Below are 26609 nucleotides of genomic sequence, written 5' to 3'. Positions count from 1 at the left end.
ATAACCTGCGAATGTTCTCCATTCACACGGAACTTTAGCATAAATTTTCTGAGCGCGCTGAAAACCCCGAGGAAGGAAATCCTCTTATCGAGGGTACCGTTCGCTCCCTGGGGACGATCTTTTCCCGCCCACGCGGGTAGGCTCTCCTACGGCCACGGACAACGTACACAATGATCTCCCAGCTCAAAGTGGAGGAAGCTACTTTCAAACGCCGCCACTCTTGTCACACCGAGCATTCCTGAGTTCATATTTACTAAGCGGTTTATAAGGCTTCAATTTACAAGAGTGGAGTCGAGGGAAAAGAGCATTCTGGACCTAAGACTGTGGGAACTAATCTTAAAGCCACATCAGCCGGGAAGGCTCCGTTTTTGGTACAGTTTCCTTGTGTTTGTGGGATTACGCCCTATAAATTTCGATGATATTTTCACAGAATTTGGTCGAAAAATCACCTTCTTGAATTTCGTCACGCGTCTGCAGTTTAGTATAAAATATGATGGCCCGCCTTACGCGTGTCCATATGAAACCATACGTCACCAAATTAAATTAACTTCATCAAACAAAGCACGAAAGTAAATGACATGGTAAAACTTGGTAGGTTAAGTTTCAATTAAAATAATTAAAATGTGGATTCAAACATCACAAAGGTAGGATTATTACGTTAACTTAATTTCAACCTTTCAACAAGAATTACTATGTAGATTTTATCCCTTCGTTTCATACTTTCCCGATGAAGCCGAGTACGAGGCGAAATTTCGAATTGATTTCGATACGAGCGCATCTAAGGTGATTGATACATACATACATATATTCACACATCTTCTGTTATAAATCTCTGTTATTAATGGCTAAGAGCCGACCTTCGTGACAAAGTGGTTATCACGGCACGCTAAGGCGCCAGGCGTGCAGGGTTCGAATCCCGGCCTGGGTGTGGGTGTTCTCTGTGAGTGTCCCTTCATAAATTTCATCAATCATCGCGATTGACCAAAAGTGCCAGAAAAGTGACGCTAAATAAAAAGAATCGAAACAAATTAAATTAATGGCTGTGACGAATATGAATCTGAGCTGACGAAAATGGATGATGGAACAAACGCATGGCTTCCAATTTGGTCTCCTATAGTTTCATAAGACGTTAACGCTGAATACTCTGCCACGGAAGTTGACCCATACTAATGGGGTAACCCGCTAATGGTGAGCGGGGATTGCTAGAAGACGCGCTGATAAAACTTCTATCCGGTCGAGTCACCCTATAAAGAGACAGGTGAAGAATATTCAACTCCGAGTTAACAGGCCGAGATTACGTATATGGATTCGCTCAGTGTCACGCAAAATTTCTCATAAACCGAGAAAGTGGAAACCAGAATAATTTCATATTTTTGCTCGGCTCAATGCACTAACTCCGTCCACTTTGGAGTTCATAGTTGCGAACGCAGTTTTCTCCGGTGCTTCAAAAAATACATTCTTTGAATATTTAATTTCCCTACTAGAGGGTAACAGTAATGTGTAGGTACCCTTTATTTAAATTTGAAGCTCGCAATGGAATTTACAAATCCACTTTAACAATAAGAAAAATAAATACAAAAGGTTTCTTTCTGCAACACTACATTAACATCAACCTGCTCGTAATGATGTTCCTTTCTCTAACGAAATGCAAATAGAAAAGTCTGCGCGATCGCTTGAATAGGCCATTAACAAGATTCTGTCGAGGGCATTTTCTGCTTGAAAGGAAATTCTTCCATAAATGAACAAATGTCTTAATGAGCGGTGCTATTTTCATCTAAACGAATCCTTAAAACGTTGAACACTTTGAAGAAAGACGCACCTTCAAGTTAAAACAAATTCCAATTTGATTTCATAGATGTATTCACGATCCATGTCATTAACTAGGTACGAACTAAGACATTTTTTTTCGACGAAAGCAACAAGAATTTATCAATGCAAAAGTTAAAAAAGAGTGTGATTTCTATTTCTGGCTATTTTCTACCTCTCTACGATACTCGTGATGAAAAACATTTCAAGTTATGTCGATATGGTTATGATAAGAAGAAATCTATTTTGAACATTCACATAAGAGTTCCGCACGAGTATCTTTACGACCAACAAATTAAGCAAATAATGTTGACAAACCTAAACGTTTATTGTAATATATTATTATAATCATTGATATGATAATAGATATGAAAGGAAAGCTTAGGTAGCAGAGAAATTACTTACAAAGCATTTAACCCATACTTTCTGAGTTATCTCCCGCTCGGTAATAGGTACGTTCCCGTAAGTCCTCTAAGGTAGCAGAGAGAGACGAGACAAGCACTTTTCCCAAAACCCCAAAAGGAAGAAATCCATCGGCGTAGGATCGGGAGATCTTCCAAAATATCAGTTATTAAAAAATAAGCCTTCATTAATTACTTTTCAGCTATGTTGTTGTGTCCTTTTAGGTAGAATGACCCTGAATTTCACGAATCAATTTCTCACACTTGCAGAGGGAGAATTTGGACTATTTACATTCAGTGAGTACGTTAGGTATTATACTTTATTTTTAGTTATCACGCTACACGATTAAAATATTCCAGCTGCTAATGCATCTGTTTGCTATGAATATGAACAGCACGACTACTGATTAATCTATAACAAACAACATCAACATATGGTAAACATCTGTATCGACAATCAATATAGATCTACAACTATGCCAACACATATCCGAGTATATACACATACCAAATATACCTAGGCATATGTGTGAGCTTCAACGTGTGTGTGTGTGTGTGTGTGTTCACGCCTACGTGCATGCTAAGGACAAGTAGTGACAGGACTTTTTCTTCTCCTTCCGAATAACATGTTTTACGTCACATATCTTTCTAGGAACACAAGAGTCATATCAGCCACGCATGAAAAACTTAACGCTACTAATATACGAGAAAGCGAAAAGAAGTATTTCAATATAAAGTTTCTGTTATGTAATATAAGTAAACAGCGGAAGTTCAGAGCACACGGCCTTGGTGCTAGCAGCTACCGGATCATTTCCAGCAGCGTCTCAGACTTTCATTTTGATGGCAACGGTAAAATCTCTAGAGTTACCAGTAGAGGTTGACCGACTTAAGCTCGCTCGCTATTTAATATTCGCAATTCATTTGCACGTACTTATAACTAATTTGCACGGGTTTTAATTAATTCGCATGTACTTAGAATTCATTTGCATGTACTTAGAGTACTTTACATTTATGTATTTGCATGTTTATAACTTTTATGAATATATATTTATTTATTTTATGAAAAATATGTATATAGAAGGTAATTAGAGGTACTAAACGCTATGCATATGGTTTTATATCCATTACTGCAAAGTATGTAATGTATAAATCGATAATAATTAATGTTTATAATATTGAAAATAAGTTTTTATGGTTTATGAACCGCTATGAACGGAGGTAATGGGTGTAGGTACAGGTTCAATTACGATTGGGGACGGTCCCGGTGCTCGAACCCGCGATATGTAATATTATTAATTAGTACTATGTAATAATGTATGTTATTATGGTATGAAAGACGATGATCTCAGACGCCAGACAGGAGACTGTGAACTCCGCAGGTAGAGGAGAAAGGAATTTGGGGGAAGAGCGGTCAAGGTCAAATGACGTCAGAACAAAGGAAGAAGCTGATTCACCAATCAGAGAACGCGTCGGTAGATTTTCAGAACCGGTTTTTTCAAGGTTAACCAGTACGCAAGAACAGGGGAAAGCTATGCAATACTGTAGGGCAGGGGAGGTATTCAACCAGACAACAAAGGATGTCTGAGAATGCGCAGCAAGGGTCAAATCTCTGAAGCTATGCGGTTTCCGCCGCCAATTAATATTCCGCTCAGGTTTGCCTCCAAGGCACAGGACGCTTTAGCGCAGGGTTTTTTTATCTGTACTATGAAGAAGGGAGAGCTATTAGGGACGGGGCCTACAGTTTTCACCATTTTCTTTTATCACGGGGTAACGAACCTAGGACCCTTTGATTATTGATTTAGGTAGTAAATGTATGTTACTGTGTGCTATTTAACTTAATTTTGAGTTTATTTTTTACCAAACTTTGACTTTATGTCAAACATTTTCACAGCTTATCCTTATTTTTACCAAAATAACACTATTTGTACTATTCAGGCAACACTTTTATTAAATTTTGGACTCACAAAGACATTTTTTTCAACGTTTAACTTATTATTTTACAACTTTATATTAATTTTTTACCAAAATAACACTATTTGTACTATTCAGGCAACACTTTTATTAAATTTTGGACTCACAAAGACATTTTTTTCAACGTTTAACTTATTATTTTACAACTTTATATTAATTTTTTACCAAAATAACACTATTTGTACTAATCAGCAACATTTTTTATTAAATTTTGGACTCTCAAAGACATTTTTTCAACTTTTAACTTATTATTTTACAACTTTAAGTTAATTTTTTACCAAAATAACACTATTTGTACTATTCAAGCAACATTTTTTATTAAATTTTGGACTCACAAAGACATTTTTTTCTACGTTTAACTTATTATTTTACAACTTTATATTAATTTTTTTACCAAAATAACACTATTTGTACTAATCAGGCAAAATTTTTTATTAAATTTTGCACTCACAAAGACATTTTTCAACTTTTAACTTATTATTTTACAACTTTATGTTAATTTTTTACCAAAATAACACTATTTGTACTATTCAAGCAACATTTTTTATTAAATTTTGCACTCACAAAAAACATTTTTTCAATTTTTAACTTATTATTTTACAATTTAATGTTAATTTTTTTACCAAAATAACACTATTTGTACTAATCAGGCAACATTTTTTATTAAATTTTGGACTCGCAAAGACATTTTTTCAACTTTTAACTTATTATTTTACAAGTTTAGGCTTATTTTTACCAAAATAACACTATTTGTACTATTCAGGCAACATTTTTTATTAAATTTTGCACTCACAAAAAACATTTTTCAATTTTTATCTTATTATTTTACAACTTTATGTTAATTTTTACCAAAATAACACTATTTGTACTATTCAGGCAACATTTTTTATTAAATTTTGTATTTACAAAGATTTTTTTACAACTTTTTAACTTATTATTTACAAGTTTATACCTATTTTTAACCTAAATAACACTATTTATACTATTAAGGAAAGACTTTTAGTTATATTTTCGACACACAAAGTGTGTGTTCTCAACTTCTATCTGTTTATTTCACAAGTTTAGGCTTATTATTACCAAAATAATACAATTCAATCTGTTCAGGAAAGACTTTTAGTCGCATTTTCGACACACAAAGTGTGTGTTCTCAACTTCTATCTGTTTATTAGGCTTATTATTACTCAAATAACATTATTTATACTATTCAGGCAACATTTTTTTATTAAATTTTGGACTCAGAAAGATATTTTTACAACTTTTTAACTTATTATTTTACAAGTTTATACCTATTTTTAACCTAAATAACACTATTTACACTATTCAGGAAAGACTTTTAGTTACATTTTCGGCACACAAAGTGTGTGTTCTCAACTTTTATTTGTTTATTTCTCAAGTTTAGCCTAATATTTACTCAAATAGCACGATTTGATCGTGTCTTTTATTACATTTTGGACACACATACACACACACACACACACACACACACACACACAGAGAGAGAGAGAGAGAGAGAGAGAGAGAGATATTTCCAACTTTACAGGATTATTCTCCAAGTTTACTCAAATAACACAATTTAAATGTGTTGTGATTTAGATTTTGTACACACGACGTGTGTTTTGTCAACTTTAACCCTTTCATTTTTAAGTTTATTTTACCAAAGTAAGACGGCTTAGTCTATTCAAGAAAGTTTTCAATTATATTTTGGATGCAAAAGTATATTTTGTCAACTTCTACCCTTTTATTTTACAAGTTTAGGCTTATTTTTACTCAAATAACACAATTTCATCTATTTAGGCAACATTTTGTTTCTTATATTTTACTCACAAAGACATTTTTTCAATTTTTAATGTATTATTTCACAAGTTTATGTAATTTTTTATTCTAATAACACAATTTTAACTATTCAGGCAACATTTTTTATTGCGATTTGGATTTACAAAGAGATTTTTTTAAAATTTTTGTATTAAATTTTCTATTTATTGTATTTCACATTCACTAATTTTTAAAGTTTTACTTTTTATTTTTATCTAAAAACTAAAGAAAAAAGTATTTTTAACTAAAAGTTATTTTATAGTTTTCGGTTTTCAGATTTCCACAATGCTATTTTTGGTTCTGTATTTCTATATTAGGATATTACAGTTCTAAGGTGTGTATAATATTTCAAAGTATTTTCAGGGTGTATTTGTTAATGCATTTGGATGATAACTATTAGGTTTTTGGACGAACTAATGTTAAGAATATTTCAACCAATCAGAAAACGCGTCGGTTTTATTTCAACCAATCAGAGAAGGCGTCAGTTTGCTTATGAGGTATAAAAACTGCGTAAAAGCAAGCAGAAGCTATTTTGAGAAGTATTTCTGAAGCATTGCGTCAGAGAAGACATCAAGTTGTGATTATTGTCTGAGATTTGAAGACAAAGAACTCAAAAGAAGCTATAATTAAGGTAAGTGAATTGTTACATATATGTATGGTGCTTTTAAATAATGCGTAAATGCAAATATTGAAACGAAGAAAACGTCAATGCAAACCAAAAAGAATATGCGTAATGTGAACAAGTACTACAACTATTTTTCTATTTTTCAGGTGCTTCTAATTTTGTATGTGTGACTGAAAGGGACCATTAGTAAAAGATGGCGTCTTCAACCTCCACAAACAAGGCTAACCACACTGCGGTGAGTACCTCGCAAGAGATTTTACCACTGGAATGTATATTTCTCCACTAGTTTTTGAAATAATATATAAATCCAGAAAACAAAGAAACGAAAAAAGTAAATACAGAAATGAATATGCGTAATATAAACAAGTACTACAACTATGTTTCTATTTTTCAGGTGTTCTTATTTGTGTACCTGTGAGTGGAAGGATCTATTACTGGAAATAACGCCAACAAAGTAACCAACAAGGACATGAGTCAAATAATTGCATCATGTCCATGTTTTTCCAATTATATCTATAAGGACTGTGTGTTGGAGACTTTGAAGAGGTATACACCTGGCAAGTATATTATATGCTGGGGATGTTATTCTAATCAAGGCAACCAATTAGCCCACGATTGTGTAGTTAACCATTTCTACGAGTGTGAGTGCGTATGCTGTAAAGATGAAGATTTACTCTCTGAACGTTATTTTATTTGCCAAGGAGAACGCTGTTTGAATAAATGCCAACGATGTTTTAAGTGGATGTGCGAGAGAATCCAGTATTATTTACAGGACTTGGATAACACAAAACATATTTTTGATTTTTATATTACTAACCATGAGGATGTTGCGGATGCTTTGACGGCACACGAGGTACAGACAGAATACAAAGCTTTTTATAGTGTATTATGTGAAATTTCAAACAATATCGAACTAGTGAAAACTCTTATAGATCCTATACGCTCAGCAGAGCTTACTTATGGTAGCACAGGATTTTTGTGAGAGTTGAATAGAGACTGACTAATAACACCGAAAATGGTGCAATACATTATTGATGTACAAGGATTTATTTATAACAGAAAATTTATATTGCGTGAGATTTGTGTGAGTTCTACAAATTTGGACACTGTGTATTATGCGCTTGTGAGTGTTCCCGATTATTTCAAAGAGAACAAAGAATCGCGCTGGGTTAAAGACAATCTCCATGCATTAATGTATGATATTCCTTGTGGATGTGAAATATACTATGTCCGGAGGGCAGTTAGGAACTTGAACTGTCAAGGTGGTACATTTTTCTGCAAAGGAAAATCCCAAATTATCAAAGATTTGTTTAATATTGATAACATTGTTGATTTACAAACTGTAAACTGTCCATCCCTTAAGAATTTGTATATGTTTCAAGGAGGATTGTGCAAGTATCATTCTGATACTTCTCCCCCAGCTGAACAAGGTTGCGCATTCAGAAATGTTCAAAGACTTGTATGTTGGTACAATAATAAAAATATTAATGTGTAATGTATTTAGTGCAAATAATAAAGATTTGTGAAAAAGAAATGTTTTCTATGTTGTTATTTAGTTTTAAAGCCTTTATTCAAGGTATTTTCAAGTATTACTGGTTTTTTGGCTGCATCAACACATGGGTTATTTCTATTTGGTTTATTATACGAGGCTACAATCACTATATGTCTATGAGGACTAAAATCCACTGATTGAACCTTAAAGCTTAGGTTTACTATGTATATTGATTAAACACAGGACAACACGAATCTTACAGAGGATTGTAGGAGGCATAGGCCCACACACCAGCGCCTTATTAGCCTGCAAGAACAACTTGTATGTTGAATTGTGACTGTTTAGCAATAATATTTATAAAGTTTATATCATTTTCATTAGATTATATATATATTTTGGATTCAAATAAAACACTCAAGTTAAGTTTTTTAAGTTTATTTTTATTTAATATACAAATATAGAATATATCAAATTTACATATATGAAAAGTACTCTACCAAAGAGCAAAAGTCACATAGGGATTACGATTTAGCCGATGCTGAAATTCTTCCATGAGGGATTTGTAGTAAGAGAGAAATTTTTGCCACTGTTTAAAGTTGAGGGTGACTCCACCAGAGATGCTGGTGATTTCCACTTTTATATTTTCTCCACTGCCCTCGAAGGTGAAGTAAGGTTCTCCTATAATGTCTATAGATCTGAATCTGTCTTTTTGTGTGGGGAATCTGTTTTTGTAAGTGTCGAAGATCACATCTGATTTGTAGACGCATGATGGGTACTCTTCTTTATTTAGGACAATGTATTTTTTTCATGTTTCAAAATCAATTCAGTGTCTGCGAAAGTACCTCGAATAATGATATGCATGTTGGCATCGATGATGAATCTGGTTTCAGGTTTTATGTTGTTCATTTGGTGTGTGCCTCTGATAGACTGCATTTTGGTTTGGTATCAATAAAAAGTTTTAAAAATATGCAACTAGTGCTACAAAAGGAACGGAAATTATCGACAATTTCTGGATTATAACTAAAATTCAGTTTGCCTTTTACATATCCAATATTTACATACCAACACTAACTAGACTTCGATTTATATAAATGTAGCAGGAACTATATTTCTGAGAATCAAACTATATTAGGATTATATGTTAAACTTATACAAAACCAGATTATTCTATGTAAGTATATTTATATTGACTGGATTATTTAACAGATCAAACAGAAAGAAGGCAAATTCCACTAAACGTAGGTGATTGCATGAAAATAACTAGGTCAAGGAGTGACCAACAGTGAGCTGAGGTTATATATAGAGGTCGCTCTTCATAATTCTTACCTTCGCTGGATCGGCGAAGGAACGCACTTGTGGGCGGTAGAACCTGAATGGGCTCCACCAAGACATCGGAGACTCGAAGCAGATGTCTTGGTGGATGAACCCAAGTAGGGTCATAGGCGCTAGGGTCAATTTGGTTATTTCTTCTTGTATGAGGAACCAATTTGGCCAACTCCCCACATTAACTTACATTGCTTATAACTAATTAAATTTGAAGAAAAATTATAATCTCTTAGACTGTAAACATATTTTATATTTAGGCTGCACAAGATCCAATGATAAAATTAAAAAAATGGTAATCACCCAGACAGGGACTCGAACCCTGGACAGATAGGTTAAAACCCATCTGAGCACAAGGTATTCTTTTTTTTGAAAAGTTAGTTATGTTAAGAAATATCGTTTGAGAACTCTTTTGGTCTGGGTCGACAGAGAAGGAGACAGCATTTCCAAAATTTTACAGACTGGATGTATTTTACCATCACTATAGAGGTTTTTACTATATGTAATTCGAAACGCTAGAGTTCAGTTAGCTTTCAAAATTGAAGTTACATAGTACAATATGTTGAAGTTTTTGTGTTTGGCACACTTAACAAGTTACACTTATATCCATTTCAGGACAAATAATGCTAAAACTCTCAAATTTACTGTCATCTCATCAACTACTAGCAAAGTTTTAGTATTATATGTCCGTAATTAGATATAGTGTAACTTGTTATGCGTGCCAAACACAAAAACTTCAACATATTGTACTATGTAACTTCAATTTTGAAAGCTAACTGAACTCTAGCGTTTCGAATTACATATAGTAAAAACCTCTATAGTGATGGTAAAATACATCCAGTCTGTAAAATTTTGGAAATGCTGTCTCCTTCTCTGTCGACCCAGACCAAAAGAGTTCTCAAACGATATTTCTTAACATAACTAACTTTTCAAAAAAAAAGAATACCTTGTGCTCAGATGGGTTTTAACCTATCTGTCCAGGGTTCGAGTCCCTGTCTGGGTGATTACCATTTTTTTAATTTTATCATTGGATCTTGTGCAGCCTAAATATAAAATATGTTTACAGTCTAAGAGATTATAATTTTTCTTCAAATTTAATTAGTTATAAGCAATGTAAGTTAATGTGGGGAGTTGGCCAAATTGGTTCCTCATACAAGAAGAAATAACCAAATTGACCCTAGCGCCTATGACCCTACTTGGGTTCATCCACCAAGACATCTGCTTCGAGTCTCCGATGTCTTGGTGGAGCCCATTCAGGTTCTACCGCCCACAAGTGCGTTCCTTCGCCGATCCAGCGAAGGTAAGAATTATGAAGAGCGACCTCTATATATAACCTCAGCTCACTGTTGGTCACTCCTTGACCTAGTTATTTTCATGCAATCACCTACGTTTAGTGGAATTTGCCTTCTTTCTGTTTGATCTGTTAAATAATCCAGTCAATATAAATATACTTACATAGAATAATCTGGTTTTGTATAAGTTTAACATATAATCCTAATATAGTTTGATTCTCAGAAATATAGTTCCTGCTACATTTATATAAATCGAAGTCTAGTTAGTGTTGGTATGTAAATATTGGATATGTAAAAGGCAAACTGAATTTTAGTTATAATCCAGAAATTGTCGATAATTTCCGTTCCTTTTGTAGCACTAGTTGCATATTTTTAAAACTTTTTATTGATACCAAACCAAAATGCAGTCTATCAGAGGCACACACCAAATGAACAACATAAAACCTGAAACCAGATTCATCATCGATGCCAACATGCATATCATTATTCGAGGTACTTTCGCAGACACTGAATTGATTTTGAAACATGAAAAAAATACATTGTCCTAAATAAAGAAGAGTACCCATCATGCGTCTACAAATCAGATGTGATCTTCGACACTTACAAAAACAGATTCCCCACACAAAAAGACAGATTCAGATCTATAGACATTATAGGAGAACCTTACTTCACCTTCGAGGGCAGTGGAGAAAATATAAAAGTGGAAATCACCAGCATCTCTGGTGGAGTCACCCTCAACTTTAAACAGTGGCAAAAATTTCTCTCTTACTACAAATCCCTCATGGAAGAATTTCAGCATCGGCTAAATCGTAATCCCTATGTGACTTTTGCTCTTTGGTAGAGTACTTTTCATATATGTAAATTTGATATATTCTATATTTGTATATTAAATAAAAATAAACTTAAAAAACTTAACTTGAGTGTTTTATTTGAATCCAAAATATATATATAATCTAATGAAAATGATATAAACTTTATAAATATTATTGCTAAACAGTCACAATTCAACATACAAGTTGTTCTTGCAGGCTAATAAGGCGCTGGTGTGTGGGCCTATGCCTCCTACAATCCTCTGTAAGATTCGTGTTGTCCTGTGTTTAATCAATATACATAGTAAACCTAAGCTTTAAGGTTCAATCAGTGGATTTTAGTCCTCATAGACATATAGTGATTGTAGCCTCGTATAATAAACCAAATAGAAATAACCCATGTGTTGATGCAGCCAAAAAACCAGTAATACTTGAAAATACCTTGAATAAAGGCTTTAAAACTAAATAACAACATAGAAAACATTTCTTTTTCACAAATCTTTATTATTTGCACTAAATACATTACACATTAATATTTTTATTATTGTACCAACATACAAGTCTTTGAACATTTCTGAATGCGCAACCTTGTTCAGCTGGGGGAGAAGTATCAGAATGATACTTGCACAATCCTCCTTGAAACATATACAAATTCTTAAGGGATGGACAGTTTACAGTTTGTAAATCAACAATGTTATCAATATTAAACAAATCTTTGATAATTTGGGATTTTCCTTTGCAGAAAAATGTACCACCTTGACAGTTCAAGTTCCTAACTGCCCTCCGGACATAGTATATTTCACATCCACAAGGAATATCATACATTAATGCATGGAGATTGTCTTTAACCCAGCGCGATTCTTTGTTCTCTTTGAAATAATCGGGAACACTCACAAGCGCATAATACACAGTGTCCAAATTTGTAGAACTCACACAAATCTCACGCAATATAAATTTTCTGTTATAAATAAATCCTTGTACATCAATAATGTATTGCACCATTTTCGGTGTTATTAGTCAGTCTCTATTCAACTCTCACAAAAATCCTGTGCTACCATAAGTAAGCTCTGCTGAGCGTATAGGATCTATAAGAGTTTTCACTAGTTCGATATTGTTTGAAATTTCACATAATACACTATAAAAAGCTTTGTATTCTGTCTGTACCTCGTGTGCCGTCAAAGCATCCGCAACATCCTCATGGTTAGTAATATAAAAATCAAAAATATGTTTTGTGTTATCCAAGTCCTGTAAATAATACTGGATTCTCTCGCACATCCACTTAAAACATCGTTGGCATTTATTCAAACAGCGTTCTCCTTGGCAAATAAAATAACGTTCAGAGAGTAAATCTTCATCTTTACAGCATACGCACTCACACTCGTAGAAATGGTTAACTACACAATCGTGGGCTAATTGGTTGCCTTGATTAGAATAACATCCCCAGCATATAATATACTTGCCAGGTGTATACCTCTTCAAAGTCTCCAACACACAGTCCTTATAGATATAATTGGAAAAACATGGACATGATGCAATTATTTGACTCATGTCCTTGTTGGTTACTTTGTTGGCGTTATTTCCAGTAATAGATCCTTCCACTCACAGGTACACAAATAAGAACACCTGAAAAATAGAAACATAGTTGTAGTACTTGTTTATATTACGCATATTCATTTCTGTATTTACTTTTTTCGTTTCTTTGTTTTCTGGATTTATATATTATTTCAAAAACTAGTGGAGAAATATACATTCCAGTGGTAAAATCTCTTGCGAGGTACTCACCGCAGTGTGGTTAGCCTTGTTTGTGGAGGTTGAAGACGCCATCTTTTACTAATGGTCCCTTTCAGTCACACATACAAAATTAGAAGCACCTGAAAAATAGAAAAATAGTTGTAGTACTTGTTCACATTACGCATATTCTTTTTGGTTTGCATTGACGTTTTCTTCGTTTCAATATTTGCATTTACGCATTATTTAAAAGCACCATACATATATGTAACAATTCACTTACCTTAATTATAGCTTCTTTTGAGTTCTTTGTCTTCAAATCTCAGACAATAATCACAACTTGATGTCTTCTCTGACGCAATGCTTCAGAAATACTTCTCAAAATAGCTTCTGCTTGCTTTTACGCAGTTTTTATACCTCATAAGCAAACTGACGCCTTCTCTGATTGGTTGAAATAAAACCGACGCGTTTTCTGATTGGTTGAAATATTCTTAACATTAGTTCGTCCAAAAACCTAATAGTTATCATCCAAATGCATTAACAAATACACCCTGAAAATACTTTGAAATATTATACACACCTTAGAACTGTAATATCCTAATATAGAAATACAGAACCAAAAATAGCATTGTGGAAATCTGAAAACCGAAAACTATAAAATAACTTTTAGTTAAAAATACTTTTTTCTTTAGTTTTTAGATAAAAATAAAAAGTAAAACTTTAAAAATTAGTGAATGTGAAATACAATAAATAGAAAATTTAATACAAAAATTTTAAAAAAATCTCTTTGTAAATCCAAATCGCAATAAAAAATGTTGCCTGAATAGTTAAAATTGTGTTATTAGAATAAAAAATTACATAAACTTGTGAAATAATACATTAAAAATTGAAAAAATGTCTTTGTGAGTAAAATATAAGAAACAAAATGTTGCCTAAATAGATGAAATTGTGTTATTTGAGTAAAAATAAGCCTAAACTTGTAAAATAAAAGGGTAGAAGTTGACAAAATATACTTTTGCATCCAAAATATAATTGAAAACTTTCTTGAATAGACTAAGCCGTCTTACTTTGGTAAAATAAACTTAAAAATGAAAGGGTTAAAGTTGACAAAACACACGTCGTGTGTACAAAATCTAATTCACAACACATTTAAATTGTGTTATTTGAGTAAACTTGGAGAATAATCCTGTAAAGTTGGAAATATCTCTCTCTCTCTCTCTCTCTCTCTCTCTCTCTCTCTCTCTCTCTCTCTCTCTCTGTGTGTGTGTGTGTGTGTGTGTGTGTGTGTGTATGTGTGTCCAAAATGTAATAAAAGACACGATCAAATCGTGCTATTTGAGTAAATATTAGGCTAAACTTGAGAAATAAACAAATAAAAGTTGAGAACACACACTTTGTGTGCCGAAAATGTAACTAAAAGTCTTTCCTGAATAGTGTAAATAGTGTTATTTAGGTTAAAAATAGGTATAAACTTGTAAAATAATAAGTTAAAAAGTTGTAAAAATATCTTTCTGAGTCCAAAATTTAATAAAAAAATGTTGCCTGAATAGTATAAATAATGTTATTTGAGTAATAATAAGCCTAATAAACAGATAGAAGTTGAGAACACACACTTTGTGTGTCGAAAATGCGACTAAAAGTCTTTCCTGAACAGATTGAATTGTATTATTTTGGTAATAATAAGCCTAAACTTGTGAAATAAACAGATAGAAGTTGAGAACACACACTTTGTGTGTCGAAAATATAACTAAAAGTCTTTCCTTAATAGTATAAATAGTGTTATTTAGGTTAAAAATAGGTATAAACTTGTAAATAATAAGTTAAAAAGTTGTAAAAAAATCTCTTTGTAAATACAAAATTTAATAAAAAATGTTGCCTGAATAGTACAAATAGTGTTATTTTGGTAAAAATTAACATAAAGTTGTAAAATAATAAGTTAAAAATTGAAAAATGTTTTTTGTGAGTGCAAAATTTAATAAAAAATGTTGCCTGAATAGTACAAATAGTGTTATTTTGGTAAAAATAAGCCTAAACTTGTAAAATAATAAGTTAAAAGTTGAAACAATGTCTTTGCGAGTCCAAAATTTAATAAAAAATGTTGCCTGAATAGTACAAATAGTGTTATTTTGGTAAAAAAATTAACATTAAATTGTAAAATAATAAGTTAAAAATTGAAAAAATGTTTTTTGTGAGTGCAAAATTTAATAAAAAATGTTGCTTGAATAGTACAAATAGTGTTATTTTGGTAAAAAATTAACATAAAGTTGTAAAATAATAAGTTAAAAGCTGAAAAATGTCTTTGTGAGTGCAAAATTTAATAAAAAAATGTTGCCTGAATAGTACAAATAGTGTTATTTTGGTAAAAAATTAACATAAAATTGTAAAATAATAAGTTAAAAGTTGAAAAAATGTCCTTGCGAGTCCAACATTTAATAAAAAATGTTGCTTGAATAGTACAAATAGTGTTATTTTGGTAAAAATTAACATAAAGTTGTAAAATAATAAGTTAAAAGTTGAAAAATGTCTTTGTGAGTGCAAAATTTAATAAAAAATGTTGCCTGATTAGTACAAATAGTGTTATTTTGGTAAAAAAATTAATATAAAGTTGTAAAATAATAAGTTAAACGTAGAAAAAAATGTCTTTGTGAGTCCAAAATTTAATAAAAAATGTTGCTTGAATAGTACAAATAGTGTTATTTTGGTAAAAAATTAACTTAAAGTTGTAAAATAATAAGTTAAAAGTTGAAAAAATGTCTTTGTGAGTCCAAAATTTAATAAAAAATGTTGCTGATTAGTACAAATAGTGTTATTTTGGTAAAAAATTAATATAAAGTTGTAAAATAATAAGTTAAACGTTGAAAAAAATGTCTTTGTGAGTCCAAAATTTAATAAAAGTGTTGCCTGAATAGTACAAATAGTGTTATTTTGGTAAAAAATTAATATAAAGTTGTAAAATAATAAGTTAAACGTTGAAAAAAATGTCTTTGTGAGTCCAAATTTAATAAAAGTGTTGCCTGAATAGTACAAATAGTGTTATTTTGGTAAAAATAAGGATAAGCTGTGAAAATGTTTGACATAAAGTCAAAGTTTGGTAAAAAATAAACTCAAAATTAAGTTAAATAGCACACAGTAACATACATTTACTACCTAAATCAATAATCAAAGGGTCCTAGGTTCGTTACCCCGTGATAAAAGAAAATGGTGAAAACTGTAGGCCCCGTCCCTAATAGCTCTCCCTTCTTCATAGTACAGATAAAAAAACCCTGCGCTAAAGCGTCCTGTGCCTTGGAGGCAAACCTGAGCGGAATATTAATTGGCGGCGGAAACCGCATAGCTTCAGAGATTTGACCCTTGCTGCGCATTCTCAGACATCCTTTGTTGTCTGGTTGAATACCTCCCCTGCCCTACAGTATTGCATAGCTTTCCCCTGTTCTTGCGTACTGGTTAACCTTGAAAAAACCGGTTCTGAAAATCTACCGACGCGTTCTCTGATTGGTGAATCAGCTTCTTCCTTTGTTCTGACGTCATTTGACCTTGACCGCTCTTCCCCCAAATTCCTTTCTCCTCTACCTGCGGAGTTCACAGTCTCCTGTCTGGCGTCTGAGATCATCGTCTTTCATACCATAATAACATACATTATTACATAGTACTAATTAATAATATTACATATCGCGGGTTCGAGCACCGGGACCGTCCCCAATCGTAATTGAACCTGTACCTACACCCATTACCTCCGTTCATAGCGGTTCATAAACCATAGAAAACTTATTTTCAATATTATAAACATTAATTATTATCGATTTATACATTACATACTTTGCAGTAATGGATGTAAAACCATATGCATAGCGTTTAGTACCTCTAATTACCTTCTATATACATATTTTTCATAAAATAAATAAATATATATTCATAAAAGTTATAAACATGCAAATACATAAATGTAAAGTACTCTAAGTACATGCAAATGAATTCTAAGTACATGCGAATTAATTAAAACCCGTGCAAATTAGTTATAAGTACGTGCAAATGAATTGCGAATATTAAATAGCGAGCGAACTTAAGTCGGTCAACCTCTACTGTTACCCAATGGCATAGTGGCAACGCTGTCACCTTGTAATCAAGTCTAAAAAAACTAGTCCAAGCCAAATTTTGTTTTTATGTCCATATTATCCGTGGACAGAATAATCTAAACTGGACCTGCAGTTTAAAGTGGGATCCCAACTACGGGGAAATGTGCCTCCAGCGGGGATCGAACCAGCAGCCCTTTGATTACACAACGACAACGTTACTAATACGACGTCGGGGAGGCTCTAGGTTTCATTACAAATTGCAATCAAATAATTCCGGGTTCGATCTTCCGGTGAAGGCACATCACATAGCAGGTCCACGATCGATAATTCTGAACATTGACAAACTCGGTGACTTTTGGGAACCACCTAAATAAACAAAATGATCGTAGTTAACCCTTGGTTGTAGCAATATTAATACATAAAAAAAAATCATTTTTCCCTTGACATTTTCTGTAGGTGAATTTATGTCAAGCACGCTTGTTATCGTTATAAACTGAAACAACTACCCCTACTCGCGGAACAATGCAAGATCTGATCCTCTCCTTGATTTAAATTACGACTAGATATGGTTAATACGTACTTGTTTCATCCGATAATATTTATCTTAACAGATACACTAGCATACAACTTAAGAGTGGGGTGCGATGGGAAATATTCCGAATTAGATATTACGATCTATCATAAATTTACATATCAAGGAATCCAGGCATGTTGGCATTCGGAAAGAATGTCTAGACATGGGAGCAATTAGGCATGGTCTGAATGACACTGTTACGATATCAATAAAATAGAGGGTTTAAAAACATGGCGTCGTTTAAAAAACTGAGCTGTTATATCATCTTGTTCAAAACAAAGAGTAAGAGCCGCAAGAGAATTAAAAATTATAAGTATTTCTTCATTACTCTAAATTCTGAGTTGAATTTGAGTTGAAGCAACAACTTTCGTTGTGTCTGAAATTTTCCGTTGTTCTTCTACCTTTCGAGATCGATAGATTCGATTAATAATAAATGAAAAATCATGGAAACATTCATGTTTTAACTAGGATTTAAAGCGAGGAATCTCTGACTTCACAGTGCTTGATTATAAATATTGCCAACAGAGACTGACAGAAACAAGTTCTGATACGTCTTACGAATAAGACGTTTGTATATGAATTAGTTCCAAAACTCGATTGCAGTGGTTTTAGCAAAATAATGGTAACAAGACACTTAAATTGGAAAACTGGACCCTAATAATATTTTCTAAAAACAACTTCTAGAAAGCTCTCGTCAGTATTGTAGAATACTGTTCATCCGTCTGGAACATACCTCCAAGATCGACAGTGTTCTCAACTTTTCCCTCTCCATCGTTCGATTTAAAGTACCGGCCCTGAGACACCTATCCACGAGAGACCTGCTCGAAAATTTACAATTAATACCCCAGAATCAAGTAGATACTAGTACATTGCAGATACGAAATGTCTATAAAGGTCATAAATAGAAACTTGAGATATAGCATCCCACTTCACGAACTCTCCCTTACGGCGCCTGGACATAAAACACGGAGAAATAAAAAAAATCAAACTGCAACTCCCAGACTCTCACGCATACAACGTTCATTATTTCATTGGCTACCTAATCAGTTTCACAATATCTCAAACCAAATAGATATTTCAACCTGTTATTCGTCTTTTATCACCAACTTACAAACATTTGTACATAAGTAATGCTATTGTGAAACTGAGCTCTGTTTATCTTGGTACTGTTTTGTTTAGTTTTACTGTTTTATTACTATTGTTTCCTTCCGGTTTAAAATGGCTTATGCTGTACCGGAAATTTCACTAAATAAATATAACAATTTAAAGAACAGGCACAAAATGGAATGCATACTTGAGTAACATCGACAGATATTCGCTATCTGATAATGTCCATTAAAGCTATGGGAATATCGATATCCCACTACTAGACGAATTAGTTTATTTCCTCATTTTGTATAATCCTCAATAGATGTCTAAAAACGCAAATCAATATAGTAGGTGTCAACTTACCTGGTAACCTGGCCTCTTCCCTTTCTATCTTCACTCTTGCTCGTTCCATGCTGCCTGGATCTGCCGAGCTACTACTCGTAGAGCCATCATTCGCTTCGGATATCGTCCCAACGTCTTCAACTGGCACGACACTCGCTACACCTAATACACCACTGCTATTCCCGAGTTCACCGCTCCTCACAAGCCTGCTATTGGGATTGGAACTACTGGAACCACTGGTGCCGCTACTGCTACTACCACTACCGCTGTGACCACTGTTGATATTATTAGTACTGTTGTTGTTGTTGTCTGTGTTTTCAATACCGTCTGTTTCCGTCGATCGATTGGATCCTACGCCTGCAATAAACAGGAAACAATGTGCGATAAAAAAATATTGTAAAGAGAAATCTCGAATAAATAGCATAATAATTACTAAGCAAAATTTTTCCACAATATTAAACACTAATGTAAAAACTGTACTTTTTTGTGGTTACACTTCTCCATTTGTTCGATTCCGAACACATACACATGTGTTTTTGTCAATAGCAAAAATGATTTAAACAAAGTATCAAATCAAAACAATCAGAACTGGAACAACAACAGATCAAAGAAATTTACGAAACGTCGAACAAATAAGAAAGAACACCCATAAAAGTACATTGCATTAATATTTAATATAAAATTGTTGTTGTTTCACGAACAATCTGTAAATGTCTAAAAGTTTTCACAATATTAACCAAAATCTGTTAATACTATGCTGGAAATTATACGGGTTTACTCCTTATTTACAGTAGTAGCGTTGACATCTTGAAAAGAATAAAGTAGAGGCTTGAAGTCACGAAAGGAGCAGCTTACGAAAGCCCTCCCTCGTGCGGTACCGAAACTTAAGGGGTAGAGAGAGAATTCAAAGATTCTTCAGTTCCTCATAACTATATACTCTGTCTATAGAATCTGTGGAGCAAAGCCGCATCTAACGGAAGAGGAAAAGAAAAAGTGAAATGGCGGAGCAAAGCAGTGCGGGTTGCTGCGAACAGCTGGTAGCTGCACCCACTTCCCCTATCACGAGTTCATTGGTCGACGTCTCTCGAGACACTACTTGCGTAGAGATTTGTTTTCGTTCGCTCACTCCAGAGATTCCTGTACAAAGTAAACACTGACGACTAACTTGGGTATTCCAAGGTCCACGACATTAGGTGGCTGGGCAGAAGTTCCGTGGTGTCCTATATGGGAAAAGGGAAAGCGAGCAAGGTCCATGAATCCTTGATACTCGCACATGATATGGCAAAAGTTCATAATGTGCTGTTGATTGATTTGTTCTTTTAAGTCCATTTTTATGCACAGAGAGGCTAATTGGGACTCGTCCTACAGTTTAAAGTGGGATCCGAACGACTTATGTGCCTCCACCGGGTATCGAACGTTACCACTACGCCATCAGGAAGGCTCAATTGTCACTAAAGGATCAACTTGGCAATTGCTTTAAACAAAATATATAAAAGATCTACAAATTATTACATAAATATCCGCTTGGTCTGCCTGCAGAAGTCGTGTAGTAATTTAAATTTGGTTTAGGTAAATTTTTGAATGTCATACCAAAGTCTAGAACACTACGTATCGGTCTCGTCTCGATCTTACAGAAATCTGTCTCGCTCTCGGTCTCGTTTAGACAAGTCTCCAAGAGTCTGGTCTCGTTCTCGTCCTGATTTTTACAAGCCCGTCTCGTGCCAACCATGTTCAGAGTCCTCAGGTTTAGTACAACTAACATACCTGAGATTTCCAATTCGAAGCACTAGATAACATATTGCACAAAAACATGCAATTTGGGGTCGTTTTCACACCCAAAAAACAAGCGATGCCAGGCATAAGCAGCGTATAATGCCGCTTCGGTGCGGAAGGGTGTTAGTTGATTGGTCCGTTTTCAAGCGACATGTGCCGCGTTCGCTTGTCTCTTCGGGGTGTCAATTTCTTCCGATAAAAATCACTGAAATAATTACTTTATGACTTACAACTTCAGGCTCCCTTTTCAGCACATTCCAAATTAAAGGAGAGCTTCAGCGGAAAGCACCAAACCGAAAGAACAAAACTCATCACATACGAAAATCCATCCGGGTCTTTTCCTCCGTTTTGCGGGCACAAACACATCGCTTGCTCTCCATTTCATTCTCGGTTGAGACGTTGGAATGGACAGTGGCTTCACCGGGTATAACTCTAGAGAGTAGCAAAGAGCGATTGAAGCGACTTAAATGGATGGAGTACGGAGGGACGTGGCAGGCACACAAACAGGCCTCTTGCGCACGAACAGCCGTCTGTGCTCAATGGACTAAAGAATGCATTACGAGCTTCCAGACAAACACATCCTCCCACGCGTACGAGCACTCCATTTTCTTGCGGCACAACACGCCTCAAAGGAAAGCTCCATCGCGTAAAAGGCTTGCTTATATATCAGAGAACGGCAGATCCTACATCACTCTGAATTCTCTACGCGTTTCCCTACAGTGCATTATCCATTTCTTTTTTACTTAGTTTGCTATACTGTGTCTACATTCAAGATCAAATCTCTCCATTCTCAGGGATAAGTCTTTCATATCAGCATTCATATCGACGATCGTCCCATTTTTTATACATTTTGCATGAATATTAATGAGGCGGATGTACATTATGTTATTCCAATGACTGTCGCCGTCATAATGGCAGGAAGCTTTGTATTGTCTCTCAACTGCAGTGAACATGTCCATAGATTCGCAAGACTTGGTCCTCCCTATAAGAGAAAACGGACTATCGCAAGTAGATGGGAACCAAAGAATATCAAGTTCCGAAAATTAATAGTTCACCAATTTTTTGGTTCCACATTTAATTGTAGCAAAACTTATTCCAATTCTCCCGCCCAATATCACAATTTCTGATCCCTTATATTGGTCATTTCTTCGATCTCGTCTTGCTTTGTTATCAATAAGTCTCGGGTTCGATTCACAGTGGTAACTCACTGTGATTTAGATACCATTTTAAACATCAGATCCAGTAGCGATTAGCCTTGCTATGATAAAAGTGAATTTAAAACAAACCTTTTATACTCAAGTCTTGTTGCCAAATGACTGAGTCTTCACGTTTACTTCGCTTGCAGGCTTCTGACGTGAGTAACAGATTGTTGTGCAACAATCCTTACAGTATCTCAATGATGATTAATCATCCTTGCGTTATCTTTTACTTTTCATTCACTTGAAGTTTCTTGATTCTCTGAAGAATAGTGCATATATCACTCTCGGGCAGTTAATGCCCCACTTACATGCAGTAACTTGCTCAAAATAATTCTAATTCGGAAAACTGAATTACTGAACAGCCGTTTCATGAAAATTTAAATAATTAGATGGGAAATTACTAACTGCGTTAAGCATGTCAGGCAGTAAAGTTGAGTTTCTCTCTCCAAAAAACATTCGGTGGTAAATTAATGGTAAATTAGGGAGTTAGGTTGGATGCTCTCTCTAGACGTAATAGCACTAATCATTATTTTCCCAATGATCCCGTCTTTACGGTGGCGTGCGAGTGATTTAATAGCAACACCAAGACGAATAAAGCAAAAATAATAATTCATGAACAATTGAAATTTAACGTACTGTAGTGCGTGAAACGTAACGACTTATGTGTACCTCCGTAAATACATGTTTTCTTACTTTGATGTCTTCACTGCAGAGGTCTTCAGTCATCAAGCTTGCAAATTGCAAATATGGTACAACACTATCCGATAGCAAGTATAACTTATGTGTCGTTACAAACCAGAAATAGCTGAACCTTGCACGAAAAAAAAACTATTAAACTAAAAGACTACAAGACTACCCAATGACGCGATCAAAATATATATGGAATTACACGCTCAAAACAATATTTAATTTGATTTATGTTGCCTGAAGCCACGAGGGATATTGAAAATCTTACAAAATACTAGCTTTTTCAATGGTTCTTGTTAAAATGTTAAGGTTAGATATTGTGAACAGTATCGACATTACAATCAATTTCATTTCGAGTAGGTCTAGAACCAATTAATCACAGTAATACGTGACAAGATGATAATTAACAAGAAGACAATCACAGGATTAGAATATCTTGGAGCAAAGGATACTAAATGTGTTTAAAACCCAGTTAATAATTCTGGCAAGAAAAATCCAAATTCTGCATGCTCAGAGGAGCTCTGTCCCTTATGCGACGACTCGGTGGCAGTGCTAAATGAGTGATCAATCGAATTAACGATCCCTCCGTCGAAGGTTCCAGGTTCGAATTCTGGGCTGAGAGCCCATTTAACAATTTCATCGATTCATCATTCATCCTTCTCGCCTGGATGAACGTAAAGAGGGAAAGGACAACACGAAACAAGAAAAATAATTATCTTATGCATAGGGATTTTGATTTTTCGCAAACGCGATAACAACAAAAAAAAGTTAATTGCTGCAAACAAAGAAAGCTTTACATATGTGTAGTGACGTGTTCCCCACACATTTTTCATGCATTCGAAATTGCGAGATAACGCGAATTTGGCATAAGATGCGAATTTCAACTTCGTGCTTAAAATGTAAAAATTACCGCGAAAATTTAACATTTCTGGTGTTTTAGGCATAAATTTAAAATGTACCATATTTATGCGTGTACAACGTGCACGTTCTCCAAAATTGTATCGAAAAAATCTATGATGCGTCGTATTAAACATATACGTCCTACAACTACATGAAACCACGTGTAGATGTTTCGACGATTTTTCACCGTTTATCCGAGCGTCTTGCATGAGCAAAGTGGCGATGTTCCGGTGCGAGATCGAGTGAGCACTACCATCACACGGAAGCCGTAGCATCAGTATTTCTGGCTCGGGAAACCTTTTGCGTTACCGAGCGAAGCGACGTGGTTTTGTCGGAGATAAAGTGCGCACATAACGTCACACGTAAGCCGTAACATCGGTATGTGCCTCGATAAGTAATGGAAAATAGCTTAATCAAAAATCGTTTCCAATGTGTGAAATTGTCACGAACAGACGTAGACCATGTGACTTACAAATTAAAATACTAGTTTGAAAGCTCAATTTAGGTATATTTTGCAGAAAAGTGCACCAAAATTAAAACGCGAATTTTGGCGAATATAACGCCGAAAAGTAAATAATAACAATGTACCCGTATTTCCATACGTGCACACTATTATCAATATATACATATGTCATTTTTCTTCTACATTTATTATTATTATCGAACATTCAGCACGTCTCCAAATCCCCGTCAGTTTCAGAGAAGCCAAGCAAAGGTCATTTGCCTTGCCCACAGAAGGCGACGGCTATATTTACGCTTTCTCTCCCAGAAGCCTCTTTGTCTCCCCAACGTGAAATATTTCCATTCTTTCCTGCAACCAACCCCCTCCTCCACGTCAGCCAATAGAAAGTGGACATGGACAAAAAAACCTAACCCAACGGTGAATTTTGGCGGTTCAGTGTGCGTCTATACGCTAAACAGAGGACATCGGTGTTGAGAATTCAAGTGATAAGTGTGTGTCTAGAACTTGTACCGGAGAGTCTGTTGTCGAGAAGTTGCGATAGAAGTGTTGAGGATTTGCCTTGACAAGTCTTTGTCGATAGGTTGCGCTGAGAGTTCGTGTAAAAATGGTTATACTGAACATCCTGAGTCTAGAAGTCAGTGTCTGTCAATGCTGAGAGCATAGCATTTAACACATTTGTACGATGAAAGGGATAGTTTTCTTCACAAGATAAACTATATCTTTTTACATATAAAAGTATATATGTACTAACAGGTCAATGTACAGAAGACGGATGTGAACTGTGACGTGTGCTTCCGCGGCCTGATATAATTATATGTAGGAATCGTCACAGGAGGGCAGTGCGAGTGGCACCACGGACAGTTGGGACAACCAGGGGCCCTAACGGCAGACAATGGAGACATCAATACACAGCGCCAGGACATCGGAGTAAGTGTGACCGGAATTGAAATTAAGGTGTGGACGTGCAATTCTCATATCATGTAGAGATTCTCAACATAATACATATTCACATATCACAGTCCATCAATCAAATCGCTATAATTTCATATGCAACCCATCCTTTTCCCCCATCTCAATAGTATTTTATATTTGTTTATGTGCACCGTGCAGGTACAGCCGGGCATCGAACCATGGACGGCTTGGTCCCCCAACCGCCTATTGTTCGGCTTCAACCAAGCGGCCCAGGGGGGAAAGAGCTAGCTTGTACGGCCACAACAATCACGTGAATCGAGGTTCTTATCATGCATCATAAATACATTTTCGTATTCGATTCTTAGATGTTTTATGGAAATAGAAAACGTGTGAACCACATGTCGAGAAATAGAATTTATGTTCAAGCATCAATAATTCTATACTTAAGACGATCAGAATGTTTGTGAGGTCGGAAATCACACAATATTTCAGAGGGGTGTAAACCCTCCTTAGCAACAATATCGTAACTCGATACCGAAAGCATATTACTGGAAGGGAATTAAAGATAATAGAGAGCTACAAAGTGACCCATCGATTGCACATACTTAAAAAGAAGATATGCCCATCACTCCAGCCTCGATCCAAGGGTGATAGCAGACGAGGGTGATTTTATGAATAGGGTTTACTTTGGTCCTGCTGCTTGGCGCGCTGCCGAGGCAAGCAAAGAAGGTGCTGAGAGCTAAGGCGATCGTCCTCGTGGTCTCTTTGGGATCACCGCAGGGGGAAAGGGAATGGGGAGATTGAGGGGGGAAGAGGAATCTGTCAATAAATGAAAGTGTAAACGAATCGAGCATTAGCGCCTGTGGCTCACTAAACTTTTATTGCCCGTCTTCGGAAGAGTGTTTGTCAGAGTTGTCGCCTCCGGTTAAGGCAATTTTACGACGTTACCTTTCGCAAAAAAATACGTTAAACCGTCGCGTGAACGAAAAACTCGAAATATCCAATCATAACTTGGGATGAAACAGGTAACGAAAAAGAGCAACCAAACATACATGACATATGAACAATGGGCAAATTTATCTTTCACAAAGTTTAAAATCTGCTAGTGACTGCACCGTGTCCGAGAAGGTCCCGTACCCCTAGATTATTTTATATAATACATTTCATTCCTAAATATATGTGTATAACATAATTATTCATTATAACATATATATCTCATTATTTACATTATAACGGACTTAAGAACTTTACATTACTTTACAGTACATCATTTCCCTTTTACGTTGTCATTCGTGCACCCCAACACACGTCACTAGCCGTTCCTCAGCACTGTAACTA

General features: G+C 34.9%; 1 protein-coding gene across 12 annotated transcripts in view; it reads right to left on the bottom strand.

The window, feature by feature from the left end:
• Camta (Calmodulin-binding transcription activator) overlaps positions 1-26609 on the bottom strand; it is an 816835-nt gene that overhangs the window by 601389 nt on the left and 188837 nt on the right. For all 12 annotated transcript variants that reach the window (XR_014441594.1, XM_083120430.1, XM_083120424.1 and 9 more), the window contains exon 3: positions 19359-19694. Coding sequence is in view for 11 of the 12 variants with exons in the window: in XM_083120430.1 (XP_082976556.1) it covers positions 19359-19694 (336 nt within the window). In the remaining variant the exon portion in view is untranslated. The remainder of the gene's footprint in view (positions 1-19358; positions 19695-26609) is intronic.

This window comes from Lepisma saccharinum, chromosome 4 (assembly GCF_977018435.1).
Source record: "Lepisma saccharinum chromosome 4, izLepSacc3.1, whole genome shotgun sequence".
Taxonomy (NCBI): Eukaryota; Metazoa; Arthropoda; class Insecta; order Zygentoma; family Lepismatidae; genus Lepisma; species Lepisma saccharinum.
The sequence above is the reverse complement of the archived record's forward strand: the minus strand, read 5'-3'. Positions and strand labels throughout refer to the sequence as shown.